The sequence below is a fragment of the Arctopsyche grandis genome, chromosome 7, assembly GCF_051622035.1.
Source record: "Arctopsyche grandis isolate Sample6627 chromosome 7, ASM5162203v2, whole genome shotgun sequence".
Taxonomy (NCBI): domain Eukaryota; kingdom Metazoa; phylum Arthropoda; class Insecta; order Trichoptera; family Hydropsychidae; genus Arctopsyche; species Arctopsyche grandis.
In genome coordinates this window covers 13,934,134-13,959,282 of record NC_135361.1, presented here as the reverse complement: position 1 = coordinate 13,959,282, position 25,149 = coordinate 13,934,134, and the positions used below count along the sequence as shown (strand labels likewise).

Genomic DNA, 25,149 nt, shown 5'->3' with positions numbered 1-25,149 from the left:
AACATAATTTAAAACTGATAAGCCATTAAACCTACTCGTAAATAAATAGAACAATTGAATTTTATACACCATATATGCATATTATGTGAGTATGTAGTTTGGAATGAAATTGACGTGGTTTATTAGTTTTGTACACAGATTACCGTTCCCTTTAGGCAACAGATAATTGAAAATACCTACTAAATAAATATAGATAAAAAAATAACGAGGAAACATTTAATGTTACAATCGGAATGAAAAAGAACGATCGAATCACATAAATACCGTTACAAAAGAGTCCCCGACTTTTATAACAATTTGTACTAATCGAGGGAGAAACTCCATAGGTAGACTTTTTCGCACTGGTCTACAATACATTCCCCTTTAGGGACAACTCTGGTAAGGATATTGCGGTTGTTTAATGGTACATAACACGGTTAACGATGAAGGTAATTGATGCTTGGGTCTCTTTATTCGTTTTCTTTTATTCGGATCCTTTCAGCGGTGTAAAATAAACAGAACTATAAAATATATAAAGCAGCTTCAAGTTTGATATTGATTTATTTTTATTGCGTAGTTTTAACGCACGAATGTATGTATATGTACATACATACTATATATGTATGTGTCTATACATCTAAATACATACATACATATATCTATCTACTATATAAAGATGAATGTTTATTTGTCCATTATGAAAATCCTGTTTTTAATTTAGAACCACCAAATTTAGTATAATATAATAATCTAACTTTTACTCTATCTTAGCTGTCCATCTCCATGTTAAAACTTTTCAGTTTTAGTCAGTTAAGAATAAATAAAAAGAAAGTACACACATTATTTTCCCATCCAAAAAATAAAATGAAATATATGTAAACGATTAATGGTCTATTCATACTTATCAGCAGTTTAAGGCAAGGGCATAGCACAGTATCTCACGTAAACGACAGTTTCTATTCATACTATACAGCAAAGCACGTTTCGGCTCGTTCAGACAAGTTTTGGCCGAATGCAAAACAAAATCGGCCCACATATACATTACAGAACGCCACGATACATTATCGAAAAAAAATTGTTACATTATCATTTTTCTAATATGTACAAAGGCTAAATGCGTTTTATTTTATTATTTTCATTTCACTTATTTATTCACTTCGGGTATCTTCATTGTTTAAAATCCTATTTTTCTATTCCTATATTAATATTGTTTTTATTACTGTTCTATTGTATTATGGTTTAATGGTCCTTGCGGCCGTATATGTATAAATAAATACGGCGCAATATTGGTTGCGTCGTATCGTCAAGTCAATGTTGACTCCCCGTCGTGCATGAATATTTCCACAGTAGCCAGTTTGCTTGATACGTTACAGTGACATGTACTGCTGTATAGTATGAATAGATTTTTCTGCTACTGCCGTTACTTACACGTAATACGTGATATTAATATGTCCATATAAAATGTACCAATAAATATTCACGCATTTATAACACCTCTTTTGATAAAATATGATAAATCTTCATTAAAATTAATTTAACGTATGCACATACCCAATAAATACTAACATCAAACTCCAACTGGCGAATAAGCTAGTTATTAATAAAAACCCACAGTGGTTAGCCCATACAAAATATTTACAACGTCGCATTTCATTCGAAAACTTCAACTCTGAATTGGCCACACGCGGAAAACTCGTAAAAAATACTCATACACACACGCGAGCGCATACTTATGTATGTATATTAAAATGATACTTTTTCTTCCTCAGACCAAATATTGCGACTTTTCCTTAACGTCATACGTGTACCTACAGGCTGGGTCGTAAGTCGGTAGCGAGCGTTTGGCGGAAATGGACAAAGTTCGTGCGGATATTAAAGCTTTTATTGTTGTTGGGGGGTTGAGAGCTGTATGTATGTACCTATGCATATGTACATACATATATCCACAAAGATTACACGAAAGAAAGTACGCGAAGAAAAGTGCATCGTGACAGAAGCTGCATCAGGTTTCAACTGCCTTATTTTCAGCTGCCGTCGTTTGTTAATATAGAAATTTAGTGCCATTTTAGAGACGACTGGTATAATACGACGTTTTTCAAACTGGGAGAGGAGGGAGGCGCGGATTATCCACTCAGAGAGCAACAGCCAAGTTTATTAAATATTTTTGGTATAATAAATTATTTTACCGATGCTTCTTTCACTTGCTTTGAGCAACATAAGTGGGAGAGCTGCCAATAGTCTTTCAAGCTATAACAAATGCAAACTCATGCATGTACATACATCTGTACATGTTGCATACATACATACTTATTTATTTTATTTTATTTTTTAACATATTAGGCAGTGTCATTACAGAATACTCAATGCGTCACTGTGTCCAGTCACACAATCATAACATCACAATAATAATAATCTTAAACTACCTGTTATATTTTGATGGAAAAGTCATTGACATATATGTATAATAGATAAAATCAACCAAGGGCGTTGCTCCACAACAATCAACCAAGTCAATTTCACCAGCAACCCGGTTGAGCAGATATATCGCTCTAGATATTGCGAATATATTTGTGCGAGCCACAGGATGAGAAAATAAATCATGATTCCTCACGTCCCTGAACTTACAACGTGTATAAATTTATTAAGAACCTGAGGATTGTGTATTAACACATTTAATAGCCTAAAAAAGTACATGCGATAAGTATGCTAGATATTATTCTATTTATTTCAATGTTTATTTGTCGTTATCTAAAATGCAGCAGAAAAAGTATTTAAAAAAAAGTCCTTACAATACTGAATTGACAAAGATTTGATAGTTAAGAAGAATTATATATGTACATACATACATGGTTGATTATTTCATAATATTTGAATTCCTCACTTTGAATTATACGAAAAATATACATATGTATAGGATTATACATATTTTCGCAACAGACACTACGACGCACGTTCGGTATGGTAGTTAATCTAAATGAAAATTTCCACGCGAGGATTTTATTTCCACGCTTCCATTGAATCATATCGACAAACATTTTTATACCGTACCATATACATTTTGAAAAGGATACGATTTTTATTCAAAAATAAAAAAAAAACACAGTTTGAAAAACCGAGACATACTCGTAATAAATACATCGAAGACGAAACTCACTCAAATAGAGGAGTCGCTCGTCGAGATATGTATTGCTTTGGGGAATTCGTCGCAGTGAATTCCGTGTAAAAACCCGCACTGAAGCTTTCGGAGAGTGGGATATCTTAATTTAAAATTCCGTTCGGAACTTGGTACGACATTTTACCTACTTTATGTATGTATGTATATGTATTACTTAAGTACGGATAATATACATATGTACGTGAGTACATATGTATGTATGTACATACATACATACAATACAACAGGTCGTCTTGCGGAGACACCGACAATGAGGAAAGGATCGCCGATCATTAAGGCGAGAAGGGTCGAATTGAACCCGATTCTGACTTTCACAAAACCCTCCGCGAGATCCCTTTTTAATACAGGAGACCGCAAGCTAGTGAATAACCCTTACAGGTGAACGGACCCGACCCGACCCGACCCGTCTCCTGCGGTACATACTCAACGGGGACGAGCTAATCGTTACTTATTCACATTCATTACACGACCTGCAAGTTTGCAGCAATCCATCCTCTATTTTTACAGATTCGTTAGGATACAATCAGTATAATTGCCTACTTACACTTAGATTTATAAAACTATGCATATATGTACATATATATACATATACACGTGTATGCATATATATGTACTTAGCCCGTTTTGCAACATAGACTCCAATGGGTTGAATCTGTTAAAAATATGTAAATATTTTTTTATATATTTTATATGTATGTACGTATGATTATATTTGTATAATGTGTGTATTATTCTGTGTATATTCTCGTCTATGTATATGTATATTATCCGGCCACAGGGTCATATTGGGGTAACATATACCCGTGAATACACTGGTATACATATGTTCATTAAAATAAAATGCACCGACATAGTTAGATGGAACAAAGCGAATCTTTTTGTACGGACAATATAAGCATACGAATAATATCTGTCGATAATAAAGATTCAAACCCTGGCAGAATATCAAAAATCAGTCGATTTTATTAGTATTTTTCAATATCTAATATGCAATCTGATAAAGATTAAAACTTGAGTTTTTTATTTATTTATTTGTACTCTGTGAATAGCGGCATAGCCGATGAACCCAATTTTTATATTATCCCATGATGCCGTTATCCGATAGCCCCTGAGCGATATCTATTGTATAAAACTTGTACATTATTAATTTTGAAATCATATTCAAATAGTGAGTAGGATGGTTTTTGTCAATTTGATGAGGAACCGTTTCAACAATCGAAATCAGATAAATTGGTAAACTCTGATAGGAAACGATCGACCTGGAGTCACAAATATCCAAGTCTGACCAGCAACACTACAGTTACACTCAGAATAAATTGTTTTTAATCGAAATCAGCCCAAGAGATCGAACCCGGTAGCTTCTCGGTGTTTAGCATTAACTTAACGACCAATGTATGCTGCAGGCTCTTGTTTGTTTTTTATTCCAAGAAGTATTAAGAGAGAATTCTAAAATTCTCACCGAAATCAATTTTTAGGTGTCAATGTTTAAACCTCATGACTAGTTGTACAGACTTTGATACATTTGACATAAAATTTGATATGATTTTATTATATTTAACTCGACAACGTTACAGGAAGAAAAGTATTTTTGACCAAGTCAATTATGTATATCGAACAAGGACAATACAATATTCTATCAAAATTTTAGTAGACTTCTTCATAACAAAATTATAAACAAAGCCTCGATATTTAACGATTCAAATAATGTTGGAAAATGGCATACTTGAATACCATAATAATCAATCAAAAATTATTGTAATACGTAATATTAATATTAATTATTGAATACCATAATAATTATTAATATTAATTATGGTTTCAAGAAAAAGATCGAAAAGTTAAATTATAACTTAAAAAGTATTTCAAATAAAAATAAAATAATTCTTCTCGCAAAAATATTTACGACAATCAAACAGCTCCAAATAAATCCCTATCACATAACATTAATCACAAGACAACATGCATACATATTACATATACATACTTTATGCATACATACATATATATACATATATACAACGTACACAAAATTGCGCTCCAAATAGATATGACTTTTCCCGGATAATTCCAGACTCAACAAGCAATAGTTTCACGAAATACCAACCCCAAAATCGCAGGGCATACCATGCCATAACAACGTCGTAACGTCTTATTGTTGCGGCTAAACGGATACTAGAGTATGTTCGCGTCTTTCAACACTCGTACATCTACCTCCATACAAAATTTACGACCTCCGCATTATTAATGTGGCAAAAGTGCGCCACTTTATTTTATTTTTATGACACAAAGTCACAGGAGCCGAAACGCAGGAGGAGAGGTTGGAAACAATATATTCTCCCTGGGGTTTTTCTCGCAGAATCATAAAGCCGTAGAGTGTGGGTGTGTGCTCGCGTGGTAGGGGGTCCACGAAACACGGTGAAAGGTGATGTCGTAAAGATGGCTGGTTGGGCATCGGCCATTCGATAACATCGGTAAATTATGTGATAACTTTATTCGCGCACATACGTTTTTATTACTACACTATTGACACTTGAATAGAAAACGATATGAGACCCCTCCAAAAAAGTGTCTCAGATAATACGCGCTGTAATATGGGTCATAAATATGCTACATATGTACATACATATGTATGATAGCAAAAAAGTGTACATTTTTACTTTGAAGACTTTTGTTTTTTTGGGATCCAATTTATCTAAAACCATTCAGGTATGTGTAATACGTAAAAGGATGGGAAATCACTTTTATTACTTTGAGCTTTGTGCCTTGAGATGATAGCTTTATACAAGGGGTGCTCAATAATAAATTCTAAATAAAATCGTTATTCGTCATGTTACACCCATAAACTTTTTCCTCGTACTATATACATATGTACATATATAAACTATTTTATCTCTTTTTTATAAACCCCAAATAACTGAAAAGATTCTAGAGGCTATTTTTACCCTTGTTTTCAGCTCAAGCTACAGCCGAAAGAGCTTTCCTCGCTGTGATTTCTTCAACTTCTGAAATTATTCATCGTTTGACCTTTCACGAAATAAATAATCGATCTAGTTTATATCCTTTGCATCATAAAAAATAGAAAAAAGCAATCTAAGGTAAAACTAGGTACGCATTTATCTAAATGTAAAACTAAAAGCAAAAAGCAAAGGTAAAACTATATACGCATTTATCTATGTAAAATGTTGCTTTCATCTTTCATGCTTTGAGAAAACGTTCATTCGTATAATATATTCAAAAAAGTACAACCTACATGTTATTTTGATTTAAAATAAAATGTATTTATTGAACCTCCCGTAATTGTTAACTTAAGTAATTTAAAAAATTCTAATATTAACTAAACAGATATATACATATATTATAATACATATAACCCAATAACATACTAAATTTGTGAAAATTTTGTCGATTTTGGTACCCAAAATTTACTAAATTATGTATAATGAAAAAAAACTAATTAAAATCTATACATACTTCCTTTAATATATTATATTTACTAAAAATATTATATTTCTTTTATATGTAAATTTAATCACGCTGATTACAATTTAAAATTTTATAGAATTTATTCAGCCACGAAAGGAAATTCCATTAAACCCTTTTCCCAGAATTTCACCTTTAGGGGCTCTCAACAGACATACAATATATTATATATACTACATATATACGAACTCAAAAACAATATATGTACATACATAACAATATATAATAGCGAAATTTAATAACATGTAAATACGATGCGCATTTCGTTTACAATTTTCTTTTCCAAATCTAATTTCCTTTTACCGTCCAAGCAATGGGAAATATAAAAGAACATATCTGTACATATCACAAAACCGCAATAGCTACCGTCTACCGCAAAAATCTACAGAATCGTTTGAACATAACGGCCTAATCACGTTAATGCCATCCCTGACGGCGAAACCGCGATAGCTGTCCGGCGCCACGTAAAAAACTCAGTTTTATTAAAAAATTCAACATAGATCTTTATTCATCTTTTCCAACGTAAAAATAAAAAAAGATAAATACTCAAACCACCAAGATCCGAACTCAATACAAAATACCTGCATCAAAAATATTTTATCGATTGGAAAATGACAAGAAAGACCGACGAAATTTATCACACTACTTTACGGCATCTGAAGGTTTACGAGTCAACCGATGCGAAAATACTCTCGGTCTATGTATGTACATATGTATCGACGAACATGTGTATATATATATATATATATATATATATATATATATATATATATATATATATATATATATATATATATATATATACTAAATAAATATATATATATATATATATATATATATATACATAACGTAGAAATACGAATATTTGACGATACGAACCGAATGCCACTTGTCCTGGGGGAGCGTTTGATCCGTCATTTTGCGGACAGTAAACGGTAAAGCTATCCATTCCCCTATACCACCAATCTCCTCTCTCCAACGTGATCCTCGGGGACGACAGAAATATGGATACAATATATTACGCGACGCGGTTAAAAGGGATAAGTGAAATTGATTGCGCTCTAGACGGAGCAAGCTTGCGTCCCTCAGGTGTCCAAAGTTCGATGATCGGACATAAAATGTATTTTTCATTCATTTGAATATCTTAAATGTAGGAAAGTATTGTTTTACAATTCGAGTCAATTAGTATAGTACATAGTTCCACAAAAAATCGATTATAACTAATATTGTTGTACAACTATCCTATTAAATGTCACTTCTCAAAAAGCATCTGATGAAAAATCTCGAGGTTGAATCTTTACAAGATCACAAAACTTCATCTATGTATGTTATTACGTATATACATGATAATTAATTATATCATGTTAATATTCAGTTCAAATAAAAAAAACCCTAATACTAGAGGGATAATTGTCAAAATTAAGCCACAGCGTAGTGCACTGGTAGAATTTATATCATAAAATACATAGGTCGTGGGTCCCGGCCAAATACGCTGCTTTCCAATTTTTCTAGCTTAATTGTTGAGATGGATCCAATAAATCAGTATCCTCCTCTCAGTTTCTCACAAATTCGAGCGATTACCATCCCTAATTTGTTGAATCGTATAAAAGCCACCTATGTACATACATATATACATTATGTATTTTCTCACAAATTTGATGTGTATCAAAAACTTTTTGATTATCCATATATATGTCTCTATTTGTATATGTACTATTACTATTTGTTATGTTTGAAAAATTTTTAGCACTTCTGTACTTAAATTAATCTAACCATGTGAATCGCTTTGCCCTATTATGGCACACATGATATACATATTTATTTATTTATATGTATGTAGCTACGTATGTAAAATAAAAATCAAAATACAGATATTATTAAAGTTTTAAATTATATAGGTAAACTTCATATAAACCCGTCCATGTTTTCTTCAAAATTCCATTTAGTATATGAAGTAGATAGTAAAATATTTTCTAACAAAGATCCATAAAAGATACAATCTAATCAAGAAAGGCTGATATTGAGCAAAATGTAAATGTAGAGTCTGAATTTATTATATGATACATAGTTGATTCTACAGTTCCGTAAACAGTGATACTTACTTACACCGGAGTTGCCAAAGAGAAAATTCGCCAGACCAACAAAGTACACATTTTAAAAATGTGAGAACACGAAGCAGTGAAATCCACTAAGTAACAACAGTCTAATAAAGAGCTACCAGGTAACGCAATTAAATGCAGCGAACGCTCCTGATGAATATGCAACGGTTATTAAAGTACACTAGACGGATCCATTATGGACCTGCATATTGCATGTATGTACATTGTGTTGTACATACATACATACAAGCAATATGCATTGACTGCACTTAACAAAGCAACTCGCAAAAAAATTAAATGAAATTGCAAAATCTAATTTTACCAACTCGGGTCCTGTTGAAATTCGATCATTTTTTTCGCATTGAAAACAAAAAAATGTATCGCAGAAACGTGCGTATATTTATAGAATATGAGAGAGTATTTTCATGCTACCTGTCCATTTTAATTAGCAGATATTCTATGACGTGACTGCGTGTCATTCACGTTAGTCTTATAATATTTACCTTTGAATATGTATATCTACATTTATGTATATGTACATATGTATGTATAGCTACACAAATGGGTTTGGGATATTTGCGAATCCATTTAACACGAAAATTCACACACTTGTGACGTGCGACGACGAGCGACGTATATCCAGTTTTATACTAAAATATTATCTATACATACACAAGAATTTACACGTGTATTTAATATTATATGTATGTATGTATGTTTGTATGTACAATAGATTTTCGCGCCAAAATAACGTTTTCATTAGGCCCGTGATTCGCTTTTCAAGCGAAGGAAAATTCAATTAGACTGTGCGGGGGAAAAACGCGAAACAAAGGGACGAAGGGTTAACGAATTCGGTTGTTCGAACGCTCATTTGTACGAATACAATTCGGCAAACGATCAAATCGTGTACGTTTTCTAACATATTATAGAAACAAACTCGTTAGAGCAAATTGCAATCGTGAGAATTTCATTTTGATTTCAAAAAAATATAATATAACAGAATGTCTAGACACTATTTGCAATGCCCAAGTTTAATTATTTTAGTCTTTTCAGTCGAGTTCGTAATACAGATGGACATTTTTTTTATCAAAGAATAATTTATAGTTTTTCAAAGAAGTATCTATTAAAAAAAATAAAAAAATACTCGTAGGTATCATAATAGCCAGCAGCATGGCTCGATGATTGAGCTTTTGCCTAGCATCAAGAGTTCACCGGGGTTGATATCGTGAGTTGACTTCGATTGAAAGGAATTCATTCTGGGTATATTATCTGTAATGCTGCTGGTCAGACTTGGATATTTTTGACTCCAGGTCGATCGTTTCTATCAGAGTCAGTTAATTTATCTGATTTCATTGTTTAAACGGTTCCTCCATCAAATTGTCACCACTATTTGAGTATTACGTATCTACATTAAAAATGATATACAAGTTTAAATTCATAGATGTCTCGTTAATTTCGAGTTCTTCAGTGTCTCGTATTTCAGCGACTTATAAAATAAAAATTCTGCATTGTTTGTAATTGTCCAGGAAGGTGCATTGGGGTTTATCTGTTAGGCTTTCCTGGTATATATATGTATATGTATGTATGTAAAAATAAATAAATAGCAAAATTTTAATATACATATGTATCATACGATATCAAGAAATAGTTAATATAGATTAAATACATAAAACTAAATCCTACGTATGTACGTCCCAGCTTTATCATTATATGTATGGACATTTATTTTTATTTTATTTATTTTATTTTTATTTTACATATATACCAGGAAGGCCTTACAGGTAAATCCCAATGCGCCTTCCTGGCCAATTACAAATACAAATGCAGCATTTTTTATTATAAGTCGTTGAATTGCGAGACACTGAAAAAACTCGCAAATTAACGAGACATCTATGAATTGTACATAAATTTTTATTGTACATCCATCAAATTTCAAATAGTGGTGACATAGTAGGTAGGAAGGATTTTTAGCCAATTTTTTTTTCCGGGAACCGTTTCAACAATGAAATCAGAGAAAATTGGCAAACTCTGATAGGAAACGATCAACCTGGAGTCACAAATCCAGGTCTGACCAACAGCATACTCTGAAAAATTCATTTTCATTCAGGGATAGAACCCGGCACCTTCTTGACGGTAAGCAGAAGCTTAACGTCCGAGCTATGCTGCTGGCTATATGCATGCCGTGAATGTACACGAGTTTTGCTTAATTAATCATGTATAGATAGGCGGACGGTTCACTTAAAACTATGTAGAATATTAAAGCGAAACTCACACGCACATTTACCGTAATTCGTATATAATATTGTATGAACTCGGTACTTAAAAAAGTAATCATCTTTAACAAAATAAATTATTAAAATTGAGGCGATGAGTACATAACGCTCGTTTATAGGATAAATAAATTTCAACGGATTGCTCAAATTTCATTATATTAATAGTAGATATCTAAGAATAAATTCAAATTTTACCTCAATTTGCCTATCGTCGTACGTTGCTTGTAATTCAGGTCCGACCATTTCGAGAAGTTGTTTGCGTTCTTCGCGATAATCTGTAATAACAAAGCATCATATATATATATATATATATATATATATATATATATATATATATATATATATATATATATATATATATATATATACATACATTAATTAATGTGAGATTGAAATAAAGAAAGACGCATATATCATTTTTAATAGTTGAAATAACATTTTAATATAGCAGAATACACGTGTTCCAGAAGAAAATCACTTTACTCATCTTGCGAACAGAAGTTGCGTTGGATGTTCCTTTTTTACCCACCCGCTTGCCACCCCCATTCGCTTTCAGTTTCTATCGCATTCTTCCCCGTTTAATCTTCGTCCAACTTAATAACCGACTTAAATTCTGCAGTGAGTTTAATATTTTCGCTAGAGAACTTAACGAAAAACTTACAAGAACAGAGATTTCCATCGTAAATTAGAACATACATAAGTAGGAATCTATAGAATCATAGACGTCTACGCGGACTCCAAAAATTTATTTAAAAGAAAATATCGATATCAATTGACGATATCGTTAATTTTCACGAGCGCGAAAACAACACGTCGATAGTGAGATACTTTGTATTAGAAATTATACAATACATTGAACCTTTGACAATCTGTGCAGACAAAATTTTACTAATGTGAATAAGATGAAGACAGCTAGCCATGTACATACATACATATGTAAGTATATATGTACATTTCATTAATCCGATTTATAATAAAATAATAAGTTTTCCTGATTAAAAGTGACTTAAACTGAAGTTGAATTACAAACTAATCTTTATATAAAAAAAAACGTTAAAAATTTAGAAAAGGTTTAGTTTAAAAATTTCATTTGTAAAACAAAACTGATCTAAAACTTTATTTTTTCAAATTATTTACTAACTTGTATTATAATAATTATTTTTCATAGTAATAAATAGTAAACATATACAGCAAATGGTAAGAAAATGACAAAATTAAGTATAGAGTAATGTACTCTTTTTAAGACAATTATGTATTTGAATTAAGACTAATTATGTATTTCACTTCATTGAAGATTTAATTTAAATTTCCGGCGGAATAAGTTCTTAATATTATGCTTCAGTTAATATAATTAGTATTTAAATCAATAAATCATTTTCATAATGTGAACTTATTACAAGTTATGTAATGTAGACATCCGATTGAGATTATTGGGTTTGCATGTAAAAGAATTTTGATAAATAAATTTGATGTTTTGATATTGAACAACCACTACATAAAACTTTTCAGCAATTATCGCAGCTGAAAAAGGGCAGGACATAAATCATTGTTAATCCCCGGTTACGTACATACTTCGTGCAAAGGGATGTTTTCCAGTAATTGAACATTATTAGAGCACCTAACTCGTGCACAGTGTTGAGTTTAATCACACACTACGGGCATACATATATGCAGAGCTACAAACATAATATATACAGATACACGTCGGTACGTATGTAAACCTCGGACGTTATTTTAAATTAAATGAAGAAAAGTTTGTTTCTTATCAGAAATATTGATTAAATATTATAATTAGATATTGAAACTCGAAGCATTGATTTGAATGACAAAGACACTTCAAAGAAAATACCACAACTTTTCTTTGTATTTAAACTCGAGCAGCTAAGATTGAAATCGGGATGCTTGAATTGTATGTATATACATACATTTATTTGAATTTTTCTGTTTACTTTTTCCGAGTGGAAAACTTTGAAGCGTTTTAATTTTATTGCGGTTTCAATGTCCGATATTTAAATTAAAAATGAATAATTCAAACAAATTATTCTACCAACACTTTACATACACATTTAAATACATATACATATAATTAATATATGTAAGAATTAATTCAAAAATAATTTAATTAAGTAAAAATATATTCCAGATTTTTTTTAACTTTTTACGTTCTAATACGGAATCGAAAAAAAAATTTACGATTTTTCTAAAATAATAGAGTTGTCAAGTTTTTACATAAATATATCAACACGCACCTGTGCGTAGAGAAAGTTTTCCAGCGATGTCAAATCAAAAAGTAGACATGTCAAAAACTTTTCCAGGATCATATATAATATATTTTAATAAATATAAAATACACAATACATACACATTTTCCAAAACTTTTATCATATATTTTCCGATTTCTTTCAAATATCAGCTGCCACATGAAATAAGTATGTACTATCAATATAGTTTTTGAAACTTTTGAAATGTGCCTTCAAAATGAGATGAAATCTTCTTCATTTTGGGGAGTCTTTTCACGTGTTCTCTTATATGTATGCTATGCCGACAGCTCCTCGAGTCTTAAGCCGAAGAAACATCACAATTTCAGAACGTGAAGTTAGGGGTTTCACCGCGCCCGAGTAAACATTTCCTCGTACAAAATAAACAGCCGCAACCGTTACGACAAAATGCGTTCGAGGAGATCTTTTCAGCGTGCCCCCTTCCTAATCTTGTATAAATATCAAGAAACCCGAAATTAAAAACAAATACATAAATCCACATCAACAAAAAACAAATATTGATATGATAAAACACTAAAATTTATTTATATTTTCAAAACCTACACAATAATATGCAATTTTGAAATTTTTAAATATTCAAATACTAATACTATTATAATTTACGTTTTACGATAAATTTTAAAAATACGCAAACATTCAATTTGCACAACTTTCCTGTATGATTTTTCCGCACAATTGATCAAACAGACATTTTTCTTTCGCGTTCGCTCCCTTCTCTTCGCTTTGTTGTTTTCACTTTACGACTTTACTCGTTTATTTGATAAACACACAGCATTCCAAAGTCAAACATCTTCACTAAGACGCAATTGGAATTTTAAAACGAAATTATCTCTAAAAGAATTTGATCTCGAAATAACAAAGTCTCGATTTAATATCTTATACATAAATAAAACAACGAACAAACGTTGTTCGTTTACATTCATCCATATCAACTCACACATTTTCCTAATTTCGTCTACCCATCTTCCCTGCGGTCTTCCTATTGCCCTTTTGCATTCTCTCGGGTACCATTTCAGAACTTCTTTTGTCCACCTTTCGTCCATTCTACTAGTCACATGGCCTGCCCAATGCCATTTCAATCTCTTTACTCTATTCACTATGTCCAATACCCTTGTCATCCTTCTCACCCACGTGTTCCGCTTCCTGTCTTTCTTCATTATGACGAGCATACAGCGTTCCATACTTCTTGAGTGCAAAAGATACCTCAGAAAATTATTATACGACAACATCAAATTATGCACATCGATAATTTGACATACATATTACATATACGTACATATATACATATACGTACATATATATATATATATATATATATATATATATATATATATATATATATATATATATATTTATTTTATTTTAAAAAATTAATACCACAGAGACTTGACAGGTTGCCCCAAAGCGTCAATGTGATTTTAATACAAATAATAAAAATCATAAAAATTACAAAAAAAAACATCATAAAAAAAATAATAAAAATCATAAATAAAAAAAAACATAAGAAAATAATAAAAATCATAAATAAAAAAAAACATCATAAAAAAATAATAAAAATCAAGTAAAAAATATGTACACAAAATAAAAACAAAGAAATAAGATTGAAAAATTTATATCGTGCTATTTAGGATGTGTTCCACCAACTCAACATAACTGGCATCGAATAGGTCCAAGTAATGTGCCAGTAAGTTAAGGAGTCGAACAGCTCTCGAGAGGGGGGAGTTCATGAGCACGTTTGATTTAGCCCTAATTGGCAAAAATATATCATGTTTTCTTAAAACTCCGATTTTCCGGGGCCCAGAATTTTAGTTTCTCCAGGATAGTGGGATTGTGAATCTCTCCTCTAAGTAATTTTACGAAATGTTTCCCAAGAAATAAATCTCTCCTCTTTGCCAGGGAGTTGAAACCCAAAGATCCCAAGACAAAGGCACTAGGGAACAGATATGGATAAAATCCAAATGTCTTCAGATATAAAAATCTAAGGAATTTCCTTTGGACTCGTTCCAACATTAGAGAGTAACGAAGTTGATAGGGAGACCATATAATGGAGCCAAACTCGAGCACACTGCGAACTAATGTACAATATAAGAGACGAATGGCAGTGAGCCCTAGTTCGGACGAATTACGGATTACGAATCCAAGGATTTTTGTTGCCCTATCACAGATATTCTCAATGTGAATGTTGAAACTCCAACTATTTTCGAAGACTATTCCCAGATCAGATATAAATAATTCTCTCTGAAGAAGAGAATCATGAAATTTATACGGATATTTAATAGGAGAACGAGAACGAGAGTAAGAAATGACCCGACACTTTAGGATATTGAAGGGAAGTTTATTAACATTAGCCCATTCATAAATAGAATTCAAGATTGAATATCGTTGATAAATATTAGGAATAATAAAGGGCCAAGATTTGATCCTTGGGGAATCCCAGTAGTGGCAACATACTCATAAGAAAAGCAACTCCCAAACTTAACGAATTGACGTCGATCCTGTAAATAAGAAATAAAAAGACCAACAAGATTATAATATATATATATTTATATATATATATATATATATATATATATATATATATATATATATATATATGTATATATATATATATATATATATATATATATATATATATATATATATATATATATATATATATATATATATATATATATATATGTATATGTATGTATTTGAACGTTAAGAATATCTAGAGTGCGATATTAAAATATCAATGAACCGGGCCAAGAGTTCACTTCGCTATTTGGAAAAGCACTTTGAAGCGAAGCTTTTGCCGTTTTACGGCTCTGGCTGTTTGGGAAGCGGCGGTTTTAAGCAAAAAGCTACGAGTCGGCGTGGTGGTATTTTTCCACGTGCGAATTTATAGATGTGCACGGAAAGAATGCGCCCCCGACAGTCGTAAAAACAGCAGGTGTACCTTGTAATTTTCCGCGAGACGGTGAACAAACCCCCGACATAATGCTTTTAAATTTCCGCTTTTATATATGCATGTATGTATAGTCATAATATCATATATGCATACGTATACGTAGACGTAGTCTGCAAGCGAACTGAGTGCCTTCGGGAAAAGTTAGGAAAATTAATTTCAACAGCTGCCCGCATTAGTTTCGAAAATGAGGATGGCACGCTGGCGTTGTCTGTGCACATTTTCACTTCTACTATCCGCCAATTTAAACTATGTAAAGTGACAACAACCTTACAGCATTTTATTTTCAAATGGGCCCGTACGTACATCAATAAATATTTTAATATTTGCATTATTCCCAAAGAAAACTACAAACTACTCGATGTACGTTAGTAACTAAGCATATATTATATGTTATTTCATTATCTACATATATAAGCTTATTAGGTCACTTTCATTAATTTCAAGAAATCTCGCAAAACATTGAATATAGTGTTTTGCGTTTAATAATATTTAAAAATACTGGTGGCCTGTAATAAGTTTATTCTACCTTTCAGAGATTCTGGTCATACAGAATTAAAATAAGTGAATTAAGTCAATAATATAAATATATATATTGTACGAGTTGAACCCGGCATGCGCTGCAATGCCGCAATAACGCATGCAATTCCCGTTCCCGTTCCCGTGTTTCCCGATCCCGAGTTAACGTCGTGTTAATCTAACTTATCCAGCATTTTGGCTCGTGCTTCTCCAATTTGTTTCGATAAGTAAATGTTTCAGTTTCAAATAAATATTATTAATAATCAAATTAAATTACACATTTGAAATTATTCAATTGTTTGTTTATTTACCCTTACAACGAGGGTGACGACGCGAAAACATTTGAAATTATTGCGTTGCAATGCCAATCATTCCTGTTTTCCCGTTCCCGTTGAGAGGCGATTTTTTTTACAGAAACCATCGCAGGCGTACACACAATAGCTCATATAAGATTCATCGCAATCTTTTTGAATGGCATAGGAACGCATACGTGACAGATTTTTATATATATGTACATAAGTATATAGATTCCGTACCGTTAAAGGAAGTTCTAAAATATATATATTTATATATATATATATATATATATATATATATATATATATATATATATCTATGTATGTACATCTGGATATTTTTGATTGTGAGAAAGTTCGACCTTAAAATTTTATATATAACCATGTATTATATATAACCTTATTCGCCAACGTCCGGATGCGGACAAGGCATTAACAAGAAAAAGAATTATAATCTGATCACGTTTTAATAATTTCTAGAAAGAATGCTTCTCTGTATTTTCAGACTAGCTAGAAAATCGTCGACAATAGCCGTCCTTCTGAAACTTTTTTTTTTGTATTTTTGTAAACTTCAAAAAAATTAATTTTCTTTTAAAATTAAAAAAAAATCCACACATTAATGAATATTTCACACGCTCTACTCTTGTCACAATCCTCACAATTAGAATGTTCCACTTTCGAAGCTTTCAGAAAAGGTCAGGACAGCGGTGAAAGAGCAATCCTTTTAAACTTTACTTAAAAAGTATATGTTTATATACTCACATTCGCATTAGGCCGAACCGAAAAATGTGAATTTTGAATTTCGCACGATGGAATGTTGTCAAAATTTGTCGTTTTAGCTTGCTTTTATTTTTATGAAATACGTATATTTTATTTTTACTTCAATCGAACATGTACACTCGCCTTTAAAGATCGCTCCAAAGTGACCAGTGAACTCAAGTTATACAGAGTGTAAGACGCTGTATAACTTGAAATTTCCAGGAGAGATTCGAAATGGGACCCCAATTTACAGGAACTGTTTCAATGAAAATCAGAAAAATTGAAAAACTCTGATGGGAAACGAATGACTTGTAACAAACAGCAGCAAACAGTGGGACTCGAACCCGTTACCACACTGTTCATAACAAGATATGCTAACCACTATTCCACGCTAGTGTTTAGCATATCTATTATATGTATATTTTCGGCATTTTTTGTATTTAATTAAAAATAAATACACAAAGAAATTCTCGACAGCTTCGAATAATGATGACAACATTAGCGAATTTTATATGGGGTTTCTGACAAAACGGCGACTTCGAATTTTTGTTTATCAGTCAAAAATAACCTTAACCGACCCAATGAAATTGGTAATAATTGAGCGTTTATTTTTATTAAATATTAAAAAAAAAATTGTCAAGATAATATTTAGCTTAGATTGGTCAGGACACGATTTAAAATAAATGTTTTTTAATTTATTGTCAACCCCTAATACGACTCGAGTTTTCCATTAGGTACATTAAGGGAAATCTAAAATTCGTTCCAGCTCAATAATACCCATACTATAAAACCGAATAGTTTTACACACGTAATTGCATGCTTGTCAAACACGCATGATCAATCTTCTTGTACAAGCATGCTTGAGCGTACCATTGCGTCTGGTACTAGGGACCTACATATGTACTTAGTGCATGCTTGCATAAAATAATTGATCACACTTGCTTGGCAAGCCTTGCAGTACGTGTGTAAAACTACCTTCGAGATCCCCCCCCCCCTCCCCCTATGTTGATAAAATACTAAACACTGCTTGCACCGCAACATACATATGTACATATGTATACAAAATGAATACCTCCAATTTTGCTCCGGAGACGTGCACAGCTCTTCAAGCACAGACGCACATCACTAAATATATGTATATACTTGTGTATGTATATACATATGTATGTATATATTTATGTATGTATAGAGTTTACTACGACGCGACACTCGGATTTAACGTAGTCTGCGATGTTATTACCTAGTACCTATCCGCGAATAAATTCCACTTTGTTGTATACGATAATAATAAATTAGACTTAATATGATTAATCGCCGGCGTGTGTGTGTGTCTGTTTGTTATAATTAGAGGTGAGGAGAGAGGGCCTTCACACAAAGAAAAGTTGGTTTTGGGAGAACGAACGTGAAAACCACGCCCTCTGCGGTCGACAATCTAATTAAACTCCACGGTGAAATGTTTGGCGCCCCTGGCCTTGGTAACTTGAGCGATGTAAAGTGGTCGTAAAGCGAACAAGCGCTGTTGTATCACAGCCTCCCCCCCAACCCTCCCCGCCGTTCGCTCGCCCCTTCGGATCATATATATTAATTAATTAATTAATGCAATTTAAATAATCAAACGCTGGCCGTTTAGCTTGTGCCCCCCCTCTCGTTCGTTGCGAACGATCCGGTTAATTGGAAAACGTGGCACATGTGATTTTTATCATGCCGGTATGTGTACGGTCTATTTACATATGTACGTATGTACATATTAATTAATGTACATGTATCGATTGCGTTCAAAGTTTCTCATATATAGTTAATACGAGCCAATAGAATGGCTCGGTGGTTGCGTTAATGCCAACCACCGAGAGGTTCACGGGTTTAAGCTAGTTTTAATTCGATTAAAGAGAATTTATTCAATGCAATTGAAGAGTATTTCTGCAGTGCTGCTGGTTAAACTTGGATACTTTCAACTCAAAATTGATATTTTAGAGTTTACCAATTTATCTGATTTCATTGTTGAAACGGTTCCTCATCGAATTGGCAACACCATCCTACCTACTATTTATCACCACTATTTGAATATTATTTCAAATTTATGATCTATAAATTTATATATGTACAAGTTTGATACCATAGGTATCGCTCAGGGATAAAACTCGTAATGGCATCATGGTTAAGTATAAATTTTAAATATAATTAATATGTGGCTAGATTTCTAGAATCAAAACAATTTAAAAATAGTAAAATTCCATAATATTCACATTTTCACGAAGTTGCGAATTCTATCTAGTATATACTCGTAGTACTAAAAAAGAATGAATAATATTTAAATGATTTAAGCACTCCAGACAACATTTCAAAAGTTTTGTGAATGCAAATTTTACGAACGTGTCCATATTTTGCTGTGTTTAGCAAAACTCAACTCGTAATGATTAATTTGACGTGGGATTTATGCTAATAATATATTGGACGTACATATGTATGTATGATATTACCCAACTACATTCAAACTAAATTTGTACCTAATGATGACATTCAATTTTAAATTTTTGAACAAAAATTTCGATGTAAACGAAAAAATTTTTCGATGGCGGTTTCATAAGTGAAAATGAACGTTTTAATTTATGCTTAAATAAATTTAATCAAATATATGTTCATAAGTCTGGTTGTATTTTAATCAAATGATTTTTAATCAAATGGTTTCAACTCCCTGGCAAAGAGAAGAGATTTATTTCTTGGGAAACATTTTGTAAAATTACTTAGAGGAGAGATTCACAATCCCACTATCCTGGAGAAACTAAAATTCTGGGCCCCGGAAAATCGTAGAGTTTTAAGAAAACATGATATATTTTTACCAATTAGGGCTAAATCAAACGTGCTCATGAACTCCCCCCTCTCGAGAGCTGTTCGACTCCTTAACTTACTGGCACAATACTTGGACCTATTCGATGCCAGTTATGTTGAGTTGGTGGAACACATCCTAAATAGCACGATATAAATTTTTCAATCTTATTTCTTTGTTTTTATTTTGTGTACATATTTTTTACTTGATTTTTATTATTTTTTTATGATGTTTTTGTTTATTTATGATTTTTATTATTTTCTTATGTTTTTTTTTTTTATTTATGATTTTTATTATTTTTTTTTATGATGTTTTTTTTGTAATTTTTATGATTTTTATTATTTGTATTAAAATCACATTGACGCTTTGGGGCAACCTGTCAAGTCTCTGTGGTATTGATTTTTTAAAATAAAATAAAATAAAAATAAATAACATATGAATTGAACTCGGATATGCACCATTCGATGTAAAATTTTATCTCACGACCTCCACAGTTGCGAATTGGTTATACAAAATACTGAACAAAATTATTTTGATGAAACGCGTAGAATATACAATATGTATATACAAATGTACATACAATGAAATATAACAATTACTTTCGCGATCAACAAAACGAATAAACGTTGAAGATAAACATCGACTCACTCCAAAGCATTCACTTTTCAAGATAACACAATAAAATTTCGCAATTTTACCACTGTTATTGCACCATTTAATTAAATAACGACAGTGTAATAAATGCTGAAATTGTCATTAAGACTTCGCGTGTGGGGCAATTTCAGGAACTTGATAACATCTACGTACGAAGATTCTCACCTGTATAAACACATTATGTACCAGTAGTTTTACATATATATGTATGTATACATTTATACGAATGTAGAATTAAGAAATGTATGCTTCACTGAGCGTAAAATACTTAATCCTATCTTCTCAAGTAACAATATAATATTTAATATCACTGTATATCTATATATACTTACATACATTCGTACATATGTATGTATAATACCCAGGTAGCGCAAACAGTGACATCTGCATCTTAAGACCCAATTATAATATACACTATGTACTCGAGTATTATTCACCGTTGAAATCAGATCCTCTTAATAATATATATAGGTACGTACATACATACATACATATGTAATAAGTGACATGCAATTTTCTCACCATTGAATGAGCTGGATACAAATACTTTGACGTGCCGCGGACACGGCCACTTGTCGGAACTCTTTGAGAACCCCTGGAGGGTCTCCATCACGACGGCTTCCGGTACGGCCATCTTTTCCGGAATCCTTCACGAGACGATCACGATATCCGGTGGGATGTGGACGATCTCGTCAACTGTAAATAAAATCGTATGTGAGAAAAATATCACAGAATATTGGAAGACTCTAGTATTAAAAACTGCTACATACGTACATACATATGTATGTATGTATGTATGCACACATTATTTTTGTCCTGATTTTTACATCAATACGAACTTATAAGACCGGATGTTGCATAGTATTTTTAACAAAAATAAATAAACAATATCAATTTGACGTGTGTTCATATAAACTTTTGATAAATATGTACAAAATACTATATTAGATATCTTCTTATACGCCTAGGTATACGATTATAACACGATGAAGGAAAAGTTCGCGTCAAACTACTACTACAATTTGGAAGTTCTAGGCGAAGTTTGATCCAGTTTTCAGACACTCGTTAATCCAACTGATCCTCAAACGTAGCAAGTAACACATGCTCGGATGAATATATTATATTACAAAACAAACATACATATGTATATACCTACATGTTTGTATGTACATACATATGTATGTACACACTGTATATTATTATGTATAATCCCGAATAGTAATTGCCTTCTAAATTCGACCATTTCAAATTAACAATCAAAAGCAAGAATAATTTAGTGAAATAACGTTAATTTTTAACAAAAAAAATAAAGATAATTAAGACCCGTGTCTTTGATGCTGTCATTCTATCTACTAGTGTCAAGTTTCAATAAAAGTTCCATTGAGCAAAACTACATCCACTTGAGATTGTTTAAATATATAAAGTAAAAATCTAATATATAATTTCAAAAGAAACTTTGTACATATATGTAAGGTTTGTTGGGAACATCAAAAACAAATCAAAGTTTCTATGACAACGATATTGACATCGTTGAATTTTTTTTTCGATTCAAATAAATTTAATAAAAATCAAATTAATGTTTACTATTAGATCGTTTTGCCATGTTTAAGCTGTTTATATTACAAATACCGAGCGAAGCCGGGTAAAACCACTAGTCTTCTATATTTTAACGAAAATATTTCTTCCAGATGACTGTGTAATAAAGACGCAAATTTGTGCTAAGTCCCACAAGAGTGTGTAAATTTTTACATAAAAATATAGACAAAGTTATCGTAGACTATGATTACATGTCATTAGGAATTTTACGGATAAACTTTTCCTAGAATATTATATGAACTACGCTCTGTCACCAAATTAATCTTTGGTGTGTTTCTATGGAATATATATGTACGACCGTCTATCATAAATATCATTATACATTCTATGAACTCATCAAAATTTCACAATACATCATAAATATGAAATATCTTAGGCAAATTCAATTTTGCCCATATTTTATTTAAAAAAAAAATTCGATGCCCTATTTCTCATGGGCTTACGATAATTTACTTTCGCTCTAAGTTCGCAGCAATCTTATTTAAGTAAATTTCATCCCTTAAGCAAGTAATTATATTTCCGTTTCAGTGTAAATTTATACAGTGATTTGTCAACAGATACTAACGGCGAAAGAGATATCCGTTAAATTAATGTGTTGAAATTATTCAAGATTCAAAGATACGTCACACAATATATTTTAATTAAGCGTAATACTATCACGGTGGAATTCTTCCGGCTTTAAAGAAATGAATCTATTTCGGGGATAAAAAACATTTCGAAAAGATAGTCATTTCAAAGCTTACTAAGCAAATGAAATGGCGGGTTTATGTGTACAAAGGCTTAAGATTGTTGTAAGAGGATTAGTGAAATATTCATTTCCCGCAAAATGGGGCCTTCGTACATATATAGACACATATACATATGTACATGTATAGACATACATGTATGTACATAGAATAACGTATATAAACGAACAAATATTTTCCCGACTTATCGGGGAAAGCTTGCTGTCGGACAATTCAAGGAAATCTTTTATTTCATAAAGTTAGATGGCTCGTATACGTATATGTACATAGGTATATTATATTCGGATAATACTGAAAGTTTCAACACTCGCGCAATCAAAGATACAAAAGAACATTATGGAAAAAGCGTGTACATTATTTCTCGCTCCTTTTCAAAAATGATACTTACTTTAAAAAAATGGAAGAAAGCATTGTCGAGTTCGAAGTTCGAGTTTCATTTTATACAATAATAATATGAACGAATACGAAAATAAGGATTTCCACTCGGATAAATGGAGTCATTAGGCGAATTGTGCGCCGCTGGTGCCACCACGTCGATAGATTTTCCCTACCTTAGTTCGCGGAAAACTCCCTCCCTCGGGACGGAGCCCTCTCTCCCCCGTACGCTTCCAGATTATCGCCGTAAACATTAAATATGCGGGATATTTCTTCGATACAAGCCGCCCGCCCTTAGGTGCGGTAGGGGGAGAAAGAGATTGTGTACAAAACCCGAAGGCGTTCGCGGGTCGAACCCGACGGAAAAACCCTTTTAAGGAAATTACCCAGCGAACGGGTCACGACTTCGAGATCTATTCTAGATTTGAAAAGATGAAGATAAATCGAAAAGTGCGATGACGAAAAAAAAACTTTAGAATATTCGAAAGGGCAAAGGTAAAACCGTACTGCATATTATTCAGATGTAGGACGAACGAGAAAATTATGATTTTGACATTTTAGAAGTGTAACCGAATGTTGTGATGATTACTAATTGACAAACTAACAGCTATTCATACGAAAATCGAGCGTGCACTGAAACCCAATCATACATATGTACATATTCTAAAGTATCGCAAACCCACAACTTACCTCTCAAAGCATTGGTGCTATTAATTAAACATTAAATGAAAAATATATAAATCATTCAATTATGTGTATTTTTTTCTAATTAGTTGGCGGTTTTGATCTCATGAAAACTTATTTTTATACCCACAATTCACAGTAGTAATAAAAAGGGCGTATTTTTTCATTCGAGAAAAGTACCTTTACTTAATTTTAAATTATTGATCGTGAATAAAATTCTAATTTATGTACAAAAATTTGTTTTTTATACGTTTAAAATATTTTTCAATAGAATTTCGTAAAACAATCAATTTCAATTTACGTATGTAAATTAACATAACTTTAATTGTATTGGAAAATAGCAATAATATTATTACATTGAATACTAAAATAAGGCACATGAAATATTATCATCCCGATCTTCATTTCCGACAGTACTATGTACACTGTATGTATGTCAGTGGCGTATATTGGGTGTGTGCTAG

General features: G+C 31.9%; 1 protein-coding gene across 1 annotated transcript in view; it reads right to left on the bottom strand.

Moving 5' to 3' along the window:
* LOC143914290 (protein qui-1) overlaps positions 1–25,149 on the bottom strand; it is a 160,801-nt gene that overhangs the window by 103,189 nt on the left and 32,463 nt on the right. Inside the window, exons 2-3 of the mRNA XM_077434454.1 lie at positions 21,807–21,980; positions 11,202–11,281 (exon numbers count right to left, since the gene is read on the bottom strand). Of these exons, the coding sequence (XP_077290580.1) occupies positions 11,202–11,281; positions 21,807–21,918 (192 nt within the window). The 5' untranslated portion in view covers positions 21,919–21,980. The remainder of the gene's footprint in view (positions 1–11,201; positions 11,282–21,806; positions 21,981–25,149) is intronic.